At 53.1% G+C, this 13,925-nt stretch overlaps 1 protein-coding gene across 5 annotated transcripts in view; it reads left to right on the top strand.

Moving 5' to 3' along the window:
• The window catches only part of SLC39A11 (solute carrier family 39 member 11), a 382,284-nt gene extending 368,744 nt beyond the window's left edge, over window positions 1-13,540 (top strand). For all 5 annotated transcript variants that reach the window (XM_081220292.1, XM_081220293.1, XM_081220291.1 and 2 more), the window contains 3 exons: window positions 7,916-8,014; window positions 10,667-10,825; window positions 11,879-13,540. In XM_081220292.1, coding sequence (XP_081076418.1) covers window positions 7,916-8,014; window positions 10,667-10,825; window positions 11,879-11,957 — 337 coding nt within the window. In that variant the 3' untranslated portion in view covers window positions 11,958-13,540. The remainder of the gene's footprint in view (window positions 1-7,915; window positions 8,015-10,666; window positions 10,826-11,878) is intronic.
• The last annotated feature ends 385 nt before the right edge of the window (window positions 13,541-13,925 follow it).

Below are 13,925 nucleotides of genomic sequence, written 5' to 3'. Positions count from 1 at the left end.
CATGAGTTGGAGGCGAAATTCGCGTGAGGCCGGAAGGGCCACCAGGCTGCGGGGACCTAGGGGCCTGAGTGTCCGGCTCGTTCAGGAGACTCGGGCAGTTTTCACGCAAGCTGCCATTTAAGGAGCGTCCACTCTGGGCTGTGAGCTCTGCCCGGCACTTCACAGAGACTATCCCCCCATCCGCAGAAGAACCCTGAAAATGGGGCAGTTTATGCCCGATTTACAAAGTAAAAGCCGACGCGACGCACCGGGTCTCAGCGGTGCACCTGGGGATGCAGGCAAGTCACACTGCCTGCAAAGACCTTGAATTTCTCTGTGCTTTTGTTTTCTACTAACAAAGAAGGTGTCTGAACAAGGGGACTCCGGAAGGCCCCGTAGCCTGGGTGACTTTTAACTCTGAGGTGGGGCAGGAGCTGGGAAGGCAGCCCCTGGAGGGAAAGGGGGTCAGGCCTCTAAGAAAAAGCAGAAGCACCTGCCCACTGGGACGGCCTTCCTTTCTGTTGCCCACCTCTTGGGAAGACTGGTATCTGAAGGTGAGGGTGGGTAGCACCACCCCGCCCAAGCTGGCAGCCTGGAGGACCAGCATTGCACCTCAGAGGCCCTGGCCATCTGCCCCCACGGGCTGGGAGAGCAAGGAATACGAGAGGCAGTGGAGGGGCACCCTGGGGCTCTGGCTTCCGCCCTTGCATCCGGACTGGGGCGTGGGCACCCACTGCCCTGCCTGCGCCTCCTTGGCACCCCCCATGGGCCCAGCCCACTCTGTCTGCAGAGAGTCAGTACCTGGGGGTGAGCCCTATGCCTTCCCTGCCCCCTCCAGGTCCCCCCAGCCCCGGGGTTTCCAGCTGCCTTCTAGCCCCAAGCAGGCTGACCGGTCCCCTTGTGTCCCTACCACAGACGCAGAGCAAAGTGCCTGCTTGTCACTGCAGGGAGGCCACCCTCTCCTGCCCCTGCCGAGCCCGGCCAGCTCGGGGCTGGGCTGGAGACAGAGGGCCACACTCATTGTGGACCGACCTGACGCTCTTGGGGCTGGTGAGGGTTGGAGGGAGATGTATCTGAGGGGTCCAGGAGCAGCTGGAACTTGCGTTAGACCATCAGAAGCGTTGGATAGTGAAAAACGACAACAACAACAAAACAACATCTGCTCAGCTTCCAAGATGGTGTGCAACATCCTCTGCGGCAAATTAAAATTCTCACCCAAGTGTGCCTCTGCTACCCACCAGGCTTCTGGGTGCTTCCAAGGATGACCAACCTCATCCCAGTTGGCCCCGGACATCCCCCGTTTCAGCACCGAACATCCAGTGTCCCATGAAACCAGGGCAGTTGGGCACCCCAGTTACCATCACAAGACTCAGACCGCAGTCAGGGAGTTCTGCCTTCTACACATTTGCTTATGCTGCGGACGGGGGAGCCCTGAGGTTAGGGAAGCCGTGGCTGCTCACCTTTCTGCCATTCTGTCTTCCATCTTGGCATGTGGAAAAAAAAAAAAAAAACTCCTAGGAAATGAACTTTTAAAACAGCTGGACTGGGTCTGCCCCTCCTAGAAAATTCAGGTCCTTAAGGGAGAGGAAAAGAGAAGTGTGAACAGCCCAAGCCAAATCCAGCTCCTGTGCAGAGGTGACCCTTCTGGACAGACCCTGGGCTCACCTACCTGGAGCCCCTGCACGTGCAGCCCAGCCCCCAGGAGCCATCACCCCCCACCACTGCCCCATGACGCCCTGCCCTTAACCCTCCCTCCTCCTTCCCCTCTTTTCCCTCCACTTGCTCTCCCCCGCCTCCCCCCGACCCCAGCCCTGTTCTCCCATAGACAAGCCTTTCCTGGCCTTTCCCGGCCCTTCTCGCAGGATTCCCTCCCTTGTTGCTCCCTTAAGTCCCGGGGGAGCAGGTCACCGTGGAGCTTGACTTGTCACCAAAGGGCAGGGACCCTGTCAGGGACAGCCTGTGGTTTCTTCCTTAAAGAACCCTTCATTCCCACTTCCCTCTCCCTGCCACTGACTTGCTGAGGTCCAGACTGGTCATGGTGTCTTTGTGCTCCTGCCCGGAAGAACAAAACACAGAAGGCAGGGGCCTTGAGTCTTCCGAAGGGCCAGGGTTTGGGCTTTTCCTGTTGCTTTTTTTTTTTCTTTAACAGTTTTATTGGAGTATAATTACTTTACAATGGTGTGTTAGTTTCTGCTGTATAACACAGTGAATCAGCTATATGTATACATATGTCCCTATATCCCCTCCCTCTTGCGTCTCCCTCCCTCCCTCCCTCCCTATCCCACCCCTCTCGGTGGTCACAAAGCACCGAGCTGATCTCCCTGTGTGATGCAGCTGCTTCCCACTAGCTACCTGTTTTACATTTGGTAGTGTATATATGTCCGTGCCACTCTCTCACTTCGTCCCAGCTTCCCCTTCCCCCTCCCCGTGTCCTCAAGCCCATCCTCTACTTCTGCTCCGAATCTTCACAGCCCATCATGGAAAAGAAGCCTCTCATTCGGGCTTTCCCTTCCCAAGTGTAAATGATGGACGGGAGAGCCCAGCAAGCCCCATGCCCTGGGGATGCCGGCAGGGGCAGGGTGTCCGTAGGCATGGAGGCCACGGTGGGGAGCACAGTGGGGCTGCAGGAGGGAGTGAGTGCGCCTGGAGCATCCTGCACGCCCAGCACCCGTGGAGGCTGCGCGCCCACCCCTGGCAGCCAGTCTAGGCCCCCACTGCTCCTGAGTCAGCTCTGAGCTCGGGCTTCCGAGGGACCAGCCCTGCCACCCTGAGCCCGGCCTCACTGCTGCTGCTTCGCACCTGGACACACGGGCCGTTACCCCCTATCACTTTTGTTGATATGTCCTGTGTCCTCAGTCACCCTCCACTTTGATGCTCCTGCGGTTTCCCAGGCTCCCCTCCAGCGCCCCGACCTAGTCTGCAGGCCGCCTGACTCAGTCACAAGTGGCCGCTGGTGTCCTCGGCTCCCAGCAGGGGCCAGCCCTGGGCTGCTCCTTTGTTGGGTGTCAGGTAGCAGGGCAGGGGCTCCTGAGTTGGAGGGGGGTGTGGCCACCGTCCTCATCCTCATCTCCTTTGATAACTTCTTAGGCCAGTGGTTCTCAACGTGGTCAGCACGTTCCTAAAACCTGCAGACCCGCTGCCTGGCACCACAGCTCATCAGAATACCCAGGGGGTTTCTTTCGATTTCCTGAGCTGATGCAAGAGGAAGAGCAGAATAGAGGGTGTGGAGGGGATTGAGCCCTTCCATGGGGTCACCCCCACAGATGCACAGCACACAGAGGCCAAGGGAACATGATGCACTGGTGTGTGTGTGCAGAAGGGACATATACGAAGGTGGGAAGAGCAGAGAAACTGCAGTCCAGCCCTTGCTCTGGGCTGAAGGAGCCCAGGTGCACCCAGGAGAGATTCCACGGTCCGCCCAGCGAGGCGACGCCCTGCTGAGAAAGGCTGGCAGGATCCCGAGGGTGTGGTACCTGGCTGGGCTGGCAGCCCTGTGCCAGAGCCGGGGCAGGGCCCAGGGGACGTGGCTCACCAGGCGTAGAAGAATGGGGTTTCTGTGTTGCTTATCAGGATGGCGGCTCCCGGGCGGGATGCAAGGAGGTTCCAGAGCCCGCCCAGCGGATGGCTGCAGTCAGTCCCAAGTCATGGCAAGGACTTTGAACGGGGGACCCCACCTCCGACTCACTGGCGACATGGGGCAGCAGCTCCCTCCCCGGTTAGGTCTGGGGTGAGTCGTATGCCTGCCTGTGGACACAGGGGACAGGCGATGGCCTTGGACAGCGAGCCAGCTGCAGAATGCTGTCAGACGAGGGGTGTAAGACCTGGACAGACACCTTGACCTTCCTCGTTGAAAGAAACCTTGGACCCTTGCAAAAGGTCAAGGAGCTGGTTGTATTCACTCAGCCATTTGGGGGTCAGTGAAGAGACAGAGAAAAGGTTTGGAGGAAAAAGACCCCGCTATGAGGGTCGCTCCAAGAAGGCAGGGCAGGGGCTAATGAAATATTGGCAAGGATTTGCCCTTAAGGTTCACTCCATCACCAGAGATGTATTTCAGATGCTCCCCACTCCTGGAATGGGAGCTCAGGGTCAGCTTGGGCTATGAAAGTGACAGCAGAAGCCTCTAGAGGAGGCTGTATTCCTGCTCAGGGCTGGTGGGAGCATGCTTGTCAGGGTCCTGTAACTTGAGCAAGGCTGGACAAAGTGACCCAAAGCTGGGTTTGGATTCCTAGACCCGGGACCCAGGAGGTGAGAAGAGGCGAGACCCTTGACTCTGATCCCCAAACCAGCCCCCAGCCCCACCCCCTGAGGCCGGCTCCTATCCTCCACCCACCCCCCTCTGACAACAGAGGTGTTTGTCCTCGGGCCTTTTGAGGCAAGAAAGGACACTCTTGACCCTTTTATCCTGCCCTTTAGACTGGCTGGGGAGTGATGGTTAGGAACTCAGAAAGGGAGGAAGCGTAGCTGGCCGGCAGGGCTCACCGCCTTGCACACATGCCTATTTAAAAAGCAAAGGAGCAGAACAGTAGCTTTTGCCTAAAAATCACAAGCCAGATTTCTCTCTGGACCCTGTCTAATTTCTCCTACTCTCGTTGTCTCCTGTGAAATTGGGGCAGATCTGGGCTGCCATGGAGAAGGTGTGGGCCAAGGTTCACTCCCAGCCTTCACCTGGCAGAGGTACTTCTGCCTTGGACAAAATCTCAAGGGTCACCCAGGGGCGACCCTCTAGGCTCGTCATCCACTGAGGATGTCCATACTCAGAAAGGCAGCAGGACAGTCAAGTCCAAGCTCATCAAAGGGCCTCGTAAGCCCTCCCAGCAGCTCATGTCCCTTCTGTGTCAAGGGGAGGATCCATCTCTGGGCACCTCCTGGGTCTCAGTGGGGATGGACCCCGGAGGTGACCAGGGGAAGGATGCCCGTCCAGGGGAATCATGAGCCCGGGGCTCCTGGGAGTTTCTGTGCCCCGCGAACAGACTGGCCATAAGCACGCAGGAGCCCGGTATCAGAAAGACCTTCACGTTCACAGTGGCTCTCCAAGGAGGTACACGTGGCCTGTCCAACCTTACAAGGGGTGTAAATGTCTCACAGAAGTGTCAGCAAGAACAAATGAACGAGTGCTGGTGGGGATGTAAGCACAGGTGGGCCAAAGTCAGATCTATCTGACGCAGGACTTTGCAAGGACATGAGTCTTGACTCGGGGCGGCAAGTACCCTGAGCCTGTCTCAGAAAGGGGACCTGTGAGTTCTTGGAAAGACCTCCCAGCTGGAAAGGGTTCAGCCCCACCCTGGCCCAGGTCTGCTTCCTGAAGCTGAGTCAGTCCTCTTGTTGACCCTGACTGTCCTACAGTCCCATTCTCTGTCACCCCTCCTGTCATCAGCTCACACTGGAGCCTTAGTGATAACACTCACCTCCACCCCACAGTAGACTTTGATTAGGTCCTCAGGACATGCCAGCCCCTGTGTGCCAAGGGCTTTAGAGGGCCCGTGCCAGGGCATCATCCTGGCAACCCTGGGATGCCGGGGGTTGTACTGTTCTTTGCATTTCATGGCAGGGGGAATGGAAGGTAGCACAGCCAACATATCGTGGGCCCAGGAGTCGAACACAAGAAGGCGAACTGCAAAGCCCAAACTTTATAACTACTGTGTGCCAGGCGACAAGGACCTCGGGGCAGTACGGGGGGCTCATGGCCCAGGGTTGTGGTTCCGTCTTGTCGGATCTTTCTGTACCCCTCAGGCATTCGGGCAGGAGTCTGCCAACTCTGCAGCCCGTGGGCCTAATCCAGCCCCCTACCTGCTTTTATAAATTAAGTTTTATTGGAACTCAGCCATGCACTTTTCTTTACATATCGGCTGCTCTCCCACTGCAGTGACAGAGTTGAATAGTTGCAACAGAGACCCGATGGCCCTCAAAGCCTAAAATATTTACTTGCCCTGTTTGCTGTCCTCTGGCTCCTCGGATGAGGTCAAGAGCATGTCTGAACCCCTCCCTCTCTAAGAAGTAAAAGGAGAGAGCTGCCTTAGGTAACGTAGGTAAGGACGCCAGTAACCTTGCGGGGGAGGTCAGCGCCCACTGAGTGGTACCGCCAGGGGCCCTTTGTGGACGAGCCAGGCGGGGTGTCTTCCTGTCTGCCCACTTCATCTCATGAAGAGTTTTACCTGGCTTTGGGGGGACACGCTCAATGACCCTGTCAGCCCTAAGCCACCAGAACAGTTCCTTTATCAAAAGACTAATAATAATTTTTCAGATGCTCGTCGTCACTTTGATGCACTGGTGGGTGGATGTTGAGGGGAAACATCATGAAGTTGTCTAGAAGGGACAGGATGAGAGTTGATTAAAGGAAGCCCATGCAAGATAAATGTCAGTCCAAGATTCTGGAAGGGTCAGGATCTTCCTGAGAGTCTCCTTGACCCGGCAGCTCCCAGGGAGGCTCCCTCCTCCCAAGATGTCTGGAGCTCTGAGTCCCATATGAAGGATGCATGCGTGAGTTGGGGGAATAAAAGAAAACAGGCTGAGTTTCAGGCCCTCAAACAAAAAGGAGATGAAATATTAAACGCTGGGGATTATCATAGGTATTCTCTGCTGGAAGTAGAACAGGAGCCTGTGGCCTAATGGAAGTGTGTCCCTGTCCCAGGACCGTGGGGTAGGTGAGTGGGCAAGGCGGCCAGGGTGGAGCCGGCTGCTGGTCGACAGCACTCCCTGGCCGCTGTCCAGAGCTGATGGGTGGATTCCTGTTGGCAGCAAGGTAGACAGACGTGAGCAAGTTGACCGGAAAGCCAAGTGACAGTGGAGTTTCCCTTTTCTATCCAATCCATCCACAACTCCCTCAGGCCACATTCCAGCATTGCTTGCCAAGTGGCACCCACATGTCATGCCCTTGAGATCCTTAGTGACCAGGTGAGTCCTCGTGGACCTGTCCAGCCAAGGTAGAATCTCGTCTGGGGAGATTACCCTAAAACTGCCTTCCTGTTGCCTTCAGACTGACCCTGTTTCCTTCCCATCGTGCCTTTCCTTCCTCTCTGCCAGTGGACATGCAGTTCAGTCATGGTAGTTTGCTGCATGGGGAATGAGGGTTCTTAATTTATGTGCGTGCCTGGGGACCTCCCTGGGGGGTCACGTATCGCTTTTGTCCCCGTCTCTTTCTGTTTCTCCTTCCCTTGTACTCCAGTACCTGGTTTGTGTGCAAGGCAGGCTCTCAAGGCTTGGCTCCGACCAAGTGACCAATTCACAGAGCCCAGCCCCTAAGTATCCTGCAGAGGCAGGAGGGCAGAGGGTCACCGTGAGCTCCCCAGGGGCCCCAAGAAGTGCAGTGCCAGTGTCAGACGAGCATGCGGAGAGCCCGTGGGGAAGCCCAGCCCAGCCCCAGATCTGTGTCCCCATCAGAGTCTGCATCCATACCTCCTTGTCCCATTTCTGAAGTTGCTTCTGGGCAAAATGTGATCTCTCCATCTCTGTGCCGTAAGGGAATGAAACCCCAAAAGTGCTGGACACCTCATATGTGCTAGGGACTTTATAGGCATGAAATCGGGTCCCTGGGTGGTAGCAGTCCTTCGTGGGTGAAGTTAGTATCCCCACGTGACCCCTTGCACGTTACATATAAAGATCTGAGGTGCAGAAGTTCAATGATTTGTGCAGAGTCGTGCAGCTAAGGGGGATTATCTTAACACCCAGTCAGTGTGCTCCCCGCCGTGCCGTAAGGTCCATAAACTTGGAGCATCTCCAGGGACCAGGGACAGCGTGAAGCGGAGAGGATCTGTGTCCCCCTCTTCCTCGTGCTCTCCGCCTGCACGCATGCCCTAAGCTTTCCCCTTCCCCCACCTGTCACAGGGATCCACTGGGGCCTCTAATACCATAGGGGGGCATTGGGCAGAGGCCAGGGCCCCCGTCCGTGTGGGTGCTCCGTTCTGGACATCCGCCTTCACGTGCCTTCTTGGTCTTTCAGGAATTTAGCCATTGGAATTGGGATCCAGAATTTCCCGGAGGGCCTTGCTGTCAGCCTCCCGCTGCGAGGGGCTGGATTCTCCACCTGGAGAGCCTTCTGGTAAGTGCTTCAGATGCCCACTGTCGGAGGCCAGGGTCGGGTCCGATGTGGAGCTCAGAGCAGTTCTCCTGCGGGCAAGAGCAACCCCTTCTGGCCCAGAAGTGAATCTGGAGCTTCTGGAAACACCAACAACCTGGTTGAATGATGCACCCCCAAAGCTGGGAGAAGCCTCCAGAAACTCATCTCTTTTTTGTTGGTTTTTTTTTGTGTATGTGGTACGCGGGCCTCTGACTGTTGTGGCCTCTCCCGTTGCGGAGCACAGGCTCCAGACGCGCAGGCTCAGCGGCCATGGTTCACGGGTCCAGCCGCTCCGCGGCATGTGGGATCTTCCCGGACCGGGGCACGAACCCATGTACCCTGCATTGGCAGGTGGACTCTCAACCACTGCGCCACCAGGGAAGCCCCGAAACTCATCTCTTGACCTCCGGCCCGTGTTTCCTATTTTCAAAACCCCTCCAGGGATAGACACGCCCACTCTGTGTGGGGTTTGCTCTCTCTCGGGTGGGGAGAACCAAGGCAGACCTTGTGTCCACTCTCCATGTCCCACGCCCTAAGGAGGCTTACTCACCACAGCCTGTCCTCAAGGGTCATCATATTAGCACCCGTCGTGACCCGTCACAGCGAAGACCAGGGTTATGTCAACAACATCTGGGCAGGTGATGCCTGTGTTACTCACGCTTCGTGTTTTCATAGCCCCCAAAGGGCTTTCAAGTCTATTCCCTAATTTTACCTTTTCAGGGACCTGTAAGGTAAGGCCCCAGGTTTCAGAGGAGGGGATCATGGCCCGGAGTGTCAGCCAGCCAGCTCATCAAGTAGTGATGCCAAGGCTGCAGGCTCTTCTGCCCCTCAACTCAGGACCCTGAGCCTCAGAACACCTCTTTATTGAAGGAGCTGCCACTCTACAATGTACGCTGAGAGCTCTCATGGATGGCTCATAGCAACAATTAAAAAACGCCTTCCATTTTACAGGGCCTTGTGACTTACAAGTTCTTGCATATACTTACATCATTTTAGTTCCATCCTGTATCATCTCCTTCTCCATTGCTGGAGACCACGGAATAGAGGTTTCGGGGGGACGGGCAGAGCAAGATGGCCCTAGAAATTGTTTTCAAATGTGAGTTCCGTGAGCCCGGAAGCCGTGACTGCCCGTCTCCTACAGGAGAGACTCCAGGGGCGAGGAGGGGAGGGAAGGGGGGTATCTGTGGTCAGTGTCCAGACCCTGAGATTAAAGTGTTTGTTTAACTGGACACACTGAAGAGCTGCAGAGTCTGCAGGCCCATGCATATGAGCACGGAGCCAGGAAGCAGTGGCCCCTTGGAGGATGCTACAGTGCAAACAGTGTCTCCCCCGTGCCCACCATCTGCTCCTGGCCAGGAAGAAGCGGGGGGGGGGGGATGTGGGAGTTCACAGTCCTATCCTGTCATCTGGGAAGGAATGGAGGGGAAGTTGTCTCTCACCCCCATTTTACAGATGAAGGGACTGAGGCTCGGAGCCAGTAATATCTTGCCAAGTGCCCACAGCAAGGAGCAGTGGGAAAGATGTCCCAACACCTTGTCTATTGGTGTCCAGCCTGTACAGGAGTCTCTTGGCGGTAGGGCTTAGCCGTGGGGTTCAGGTACTGGCTTACCTCCTGGCGCTGAATTCTCAGGGCTCGTGTGGGCTGCTGTTTTAATCAGGGCTCATGTGATTTCATCCTATAGAAACCCACTCTCACTAGTTCAAATAAAGGGAGTTTTTGAAAGGAGAAATCTCACCTTAATCCAAGATGGAGGGTAGTGGGGACAGGCCCTCACTATATACATGGCCAGGTAGGTCCACCTTGTCGGCAGAGGTAGGTGGGTACAGCTCCTTCAGAAGGGGTGCCGTTGTGGCCGGAACCCCCAAAGATACCAGGCACAGCCGTCCTTGGGAAATGTCCATACCACTCCTAGTCAAGTGTCCTATCCTTCAGAAGACAATGTAGCCATCAACCATTGAATGGGTGTATAACATGTGGTGTATCCACACAGTGGGATATTATGCAGTCATCAAAGGAATGAAGTACTGATAGTTTTTACAACGTGGATGCACCTAGAAAACAGGATGCTAAGTGAAAGAAGCCAGTAAAAAGGATCACCTATTGTATGACTCCATTTATAGGAAATGTCCAGAATAGGCAAGTCCCTGGAGACAAAAAGCAGATTAGTGGTTGCCAGGGGCTGGTGGGAGGGAGGAATGGGGAGTGGCTGCTAGTGGGTGTGGGGTTTCTTTTTCGGAATAATGAGAATGTTCTGGAATTAGATGGTGGTGAAATGGTTGCACAACCTTGTGAATATACTAAAAACCATTGAACTGTACACATTAAATGGGTGCGCCATTTGGTACGTGAATTATATCTCAGTAATGTCATTATTTTTAAAGGACAATGTGGAAAACTTAAAACTCTAATATAAACCTGGGAGGGGTGTCTCCTGTAACTCTGTAATAGGGAGTTGGGAAAGGAGACGGAGGTGGTGTAAAAACAAACAAAAAACAGCAAAGTGCTTTGGCACTGCCATGCCGATCTGACGTGGAAGACAATGCATCGTTTTCTAGAACTGAGTCAGCAGTCTGAGCATGCCTGTGTCTGCTTGACCCTCCCCGCGGGGGGACGTGTCTCTGTTCTCTCCTTAGGTACGGGCAGCTCAGCGGCATGGTGGAGCCTCTGGCCGGGGTCTTTGGTGCCTTTGCCGTGGTGCTGGTGGAGCCCATCCTGCCCTATGCTCTGGCCTTTGCTGCCGGTGCCATGGTCTATGTGATCATGGATGACATCATCCCCGAAGCCCACATCAGGTGGGAGAGCTTCCCCTCCCTCATCTGTCCTTGTCTCTGTCCCAGCCCGGCTGGCCCCCACCTCTGGGTCTGCCCTGTCTTTACTTGCTACTCTTTTCTTTACTCCCACCCCGTCCAGCCCCTTCCCAAGATCATCCTTACCCCCTCCCCAACTGCGTTCTTTGAAACTAAAAGAGGAATAACGGGCAGGTGGGTGGAGAGTCAGACCAGGTCATATTAGGCAGTGGCATACATGCCCTGCCCTCCACCCCCAATGAAGCAGACTATTATTTTCGTATATTCTCTCTCTCTCTCTCTTTAGATTTTTCTGGGGCTGGAATGAGGGAGAAGTGAGCTCTTAAATGTTGACCACAGCTGTTCATTCAGGTTCTCATTGTCTAGCTATAGGCCAAGTGTTGGGGATGGACGATTCCTCTCTTTGTTTCGTTTTGGTTTTTATAGAAGAATGATTTTGAGGCTAGTATTCAAGGTCAGATTACATAATATCTTCAGGAAATCATTGCTGCTTTTTATTATTCAAGCATGGATTGCAGAGCCATGATAGGTGACCTTGAGTAAGTTACTTACTTCTCTATGCCTCAGTTGCCCCACAGTAAAATGAGGATAATGATAGTACTGATTTCATGTGTTTATCCTTTGGTATTACATGAGTTAGTCAGTTTGCCTGGCATATATATAGTAAGCCCCAATAAATGATACTTATTATCTATTGAAGTATAGTTAATTTACAATGTTGTGTTAGTTTCACGGGTACAGGAAAGTGATTCAGTTATAGATAGATAGATAAATAGATAGATATTCTTTTTCAGATTCTTTTCCATTATAGGTTATTACAAGATACTGAATATAGTTCGCTGTGCTATATAGTAGGTCCTTGTTTATTTTATAAATAGTAGTGTATCTGTTAATCCCAAGTCAATATTATTATTATTTTATTATTAATGGTAGTAGCATATTTCTCTTGGAATTGGACATTGTGGAGGACGCTTTCAGCCTGGACGCTGTCTCGCAGTGCATCAAGGTCTTCCTTTTCTTCCTTTCCTTCCCTCCTAGTGGTAACGGGACACTGGCGTCCTGGGCCTCCATCCTGGGTTTTGTGGTGATGATGTCGTTGGATGTTGGTCTGGGCTAGTCGCTGAAGTGCCTCGGACCCCAGGAAAGGCAGCACGAGGCAACGGCTGGGATCGGCGTCTTCAGGACCACAGCCTCTTTCTTCACATCAAAACGTTTTTCCTTTCTCTCCTTTTTGTCTCATGACCCTGATTGACTCTGATCGTGACAATTTTTAGTTTTCTTTTAAGGGAGATAGTGGTTTTATTTGGAATTTCAGGTAGTCACGGAACTACAGATTTTTGCTTGGCCACTACATGGACTCTTTCTTCGTTGGGAAAACCAAGGACCTACAGATCAGGGAAGTCTCTACTTTTGCACCTTTGGTCTCCCTCACTGGACTCAATGGCAACTCCTCAAGGTCACCTACAGAAGCAAGCTACCAAGGGAGAAGTCTCCCAAGCATCTTGGCCTAGTGACTCAGAGCAGAGTGGCCAGGACAGCTCTTGTCTGTCCTTCCCGATCTTTTACTGCTGATCCTCTGTCCATCAAGACTGGAACAGGAGCATCGTGGACAAAGCAACCTACTTCCCAAGGCCCAAGGAGGAACATACCTTCTTCTGCCTCCCCCAAGGGGGAGGCTGCATGGGGTGAGACACAGACAAAGGGAAGAAAATCAGCTAGTCTTTCTCTCTTTCTTTTTTTAAGGCAAAGATTGACACTATTGAAGTTAAGGGAATGAGGACAACCGTGAACACACAGTGAGCCCTGTGAAAAGAGGACAGGGTGGAGCTTTGATCAGAGACCTCTGCTCTCTCTGGATTCCAAGAGCAAACCGGTTTGCCATGGTTCCCAAGTCCCCCAGACATGTGTTTTGATAAGCGTATAGGCTTCATTTTTCTAAGAGACTTGGGGACACCAGCAAACTGCTAGAACTCAACCCCTTCATTTACTTACAGAGGAGCCACTTAAGCTCATTTAAGTGAACGAAAGACATTTGGAATCCGCACTGGGTCCTTCTCTGTTGACTATTCGGTAACTTATAACCTGACCCAGAGCTCTTAAGCTGCTTTGCTGGATTCTGGCCAGAGAGCTCAGGATAAGAAAGGAAAAGGGGTAGGAAAAGAAGGGGTATTTTTTACATTTCCCTTTTAAAGTAAATTTGAGCCAAGTCATCATTCTAAAATGACCCTAAAGAATGACTTGAACGAGACTACTCCCTTATCCACACAGCTTCTCCATCAGGGGTGACGTAGCTTGTCTGCTTCCAACATAGCTAAGGCCTGCTGTCCTCACTGGTCCTAGGAGACTTTGGGCCCTTGAGTGGGCTCTGCTGACAAGGCAGGCAGCCCAGGAGGCAGGTATTTAGACACTGTGTTATCAATGCCTGCCCTGCGTTTACATGTCTCATTGCTGCCAAGGGTGAATACTCTGTTCTGGGAATGCCCTATAACCCTACGCTAGATCTATGTTCGTTCTTCCGGAGCACTGATGATCAAAATTGAAGACACATTCAGAGGTTTGATTGGTGGAGATTTGTTGGTTTGGTGGTTGGCATATGGGTATTTTTATGTCTTTGTATGTCGTTCTACATAATGCAGACTTCTTTCTGATGGACAAGACCTCATAACTGTGATTAATACCAATAAAGGGGATATTGTTGTGGATGACCTGTGCTACGTCCAGTCCTTCTCAAAGCTTCTTCTTTCCAAGGTTGATCATATAAGAGCTAACTCAAGTTAGTCCTAGTATCTACCCTACCCAACACCAGGAGAAGCAAAAGAAAGAGTTCACATGAGAAGGGCTAGCTAGCTTCCTGGTTGCAGACAACAGCATCCAACTCCAGCTTACTTAGGCAAAGAATGTAATGGAAGGTTATGAGGGAGCTCATAGGATCTATAGAGAATCGGGCTTGAAAATGGGGTGGATCCAATAAAACTAGAGGTCTGGGACTATGGCCCAATCGCATCTCAAAAACAGCTTGATTTGGATGCCATGGTCCCTCGAAACGGGACCATTACTCAAACTGCTGCCATCACCACCATGGGAA

This window comes from Mesoplodon bidens, assembly GCF_964165515.1.
Source record: "Mesoplodon bidens genome assembly, chromosome: 19".
Lineage (NCBI taxonomy): Eukaryota > Metazoa > Chordata > Mammalia > Artiodactyla > Ziphiidae > Mesoplodon > Mesoplodon bidens.
The sequence above is the reverse complement of the archived record's forward strand: the minus strand, read 5'-3'. Positions and strand labels throughout refer to the sequence as shown.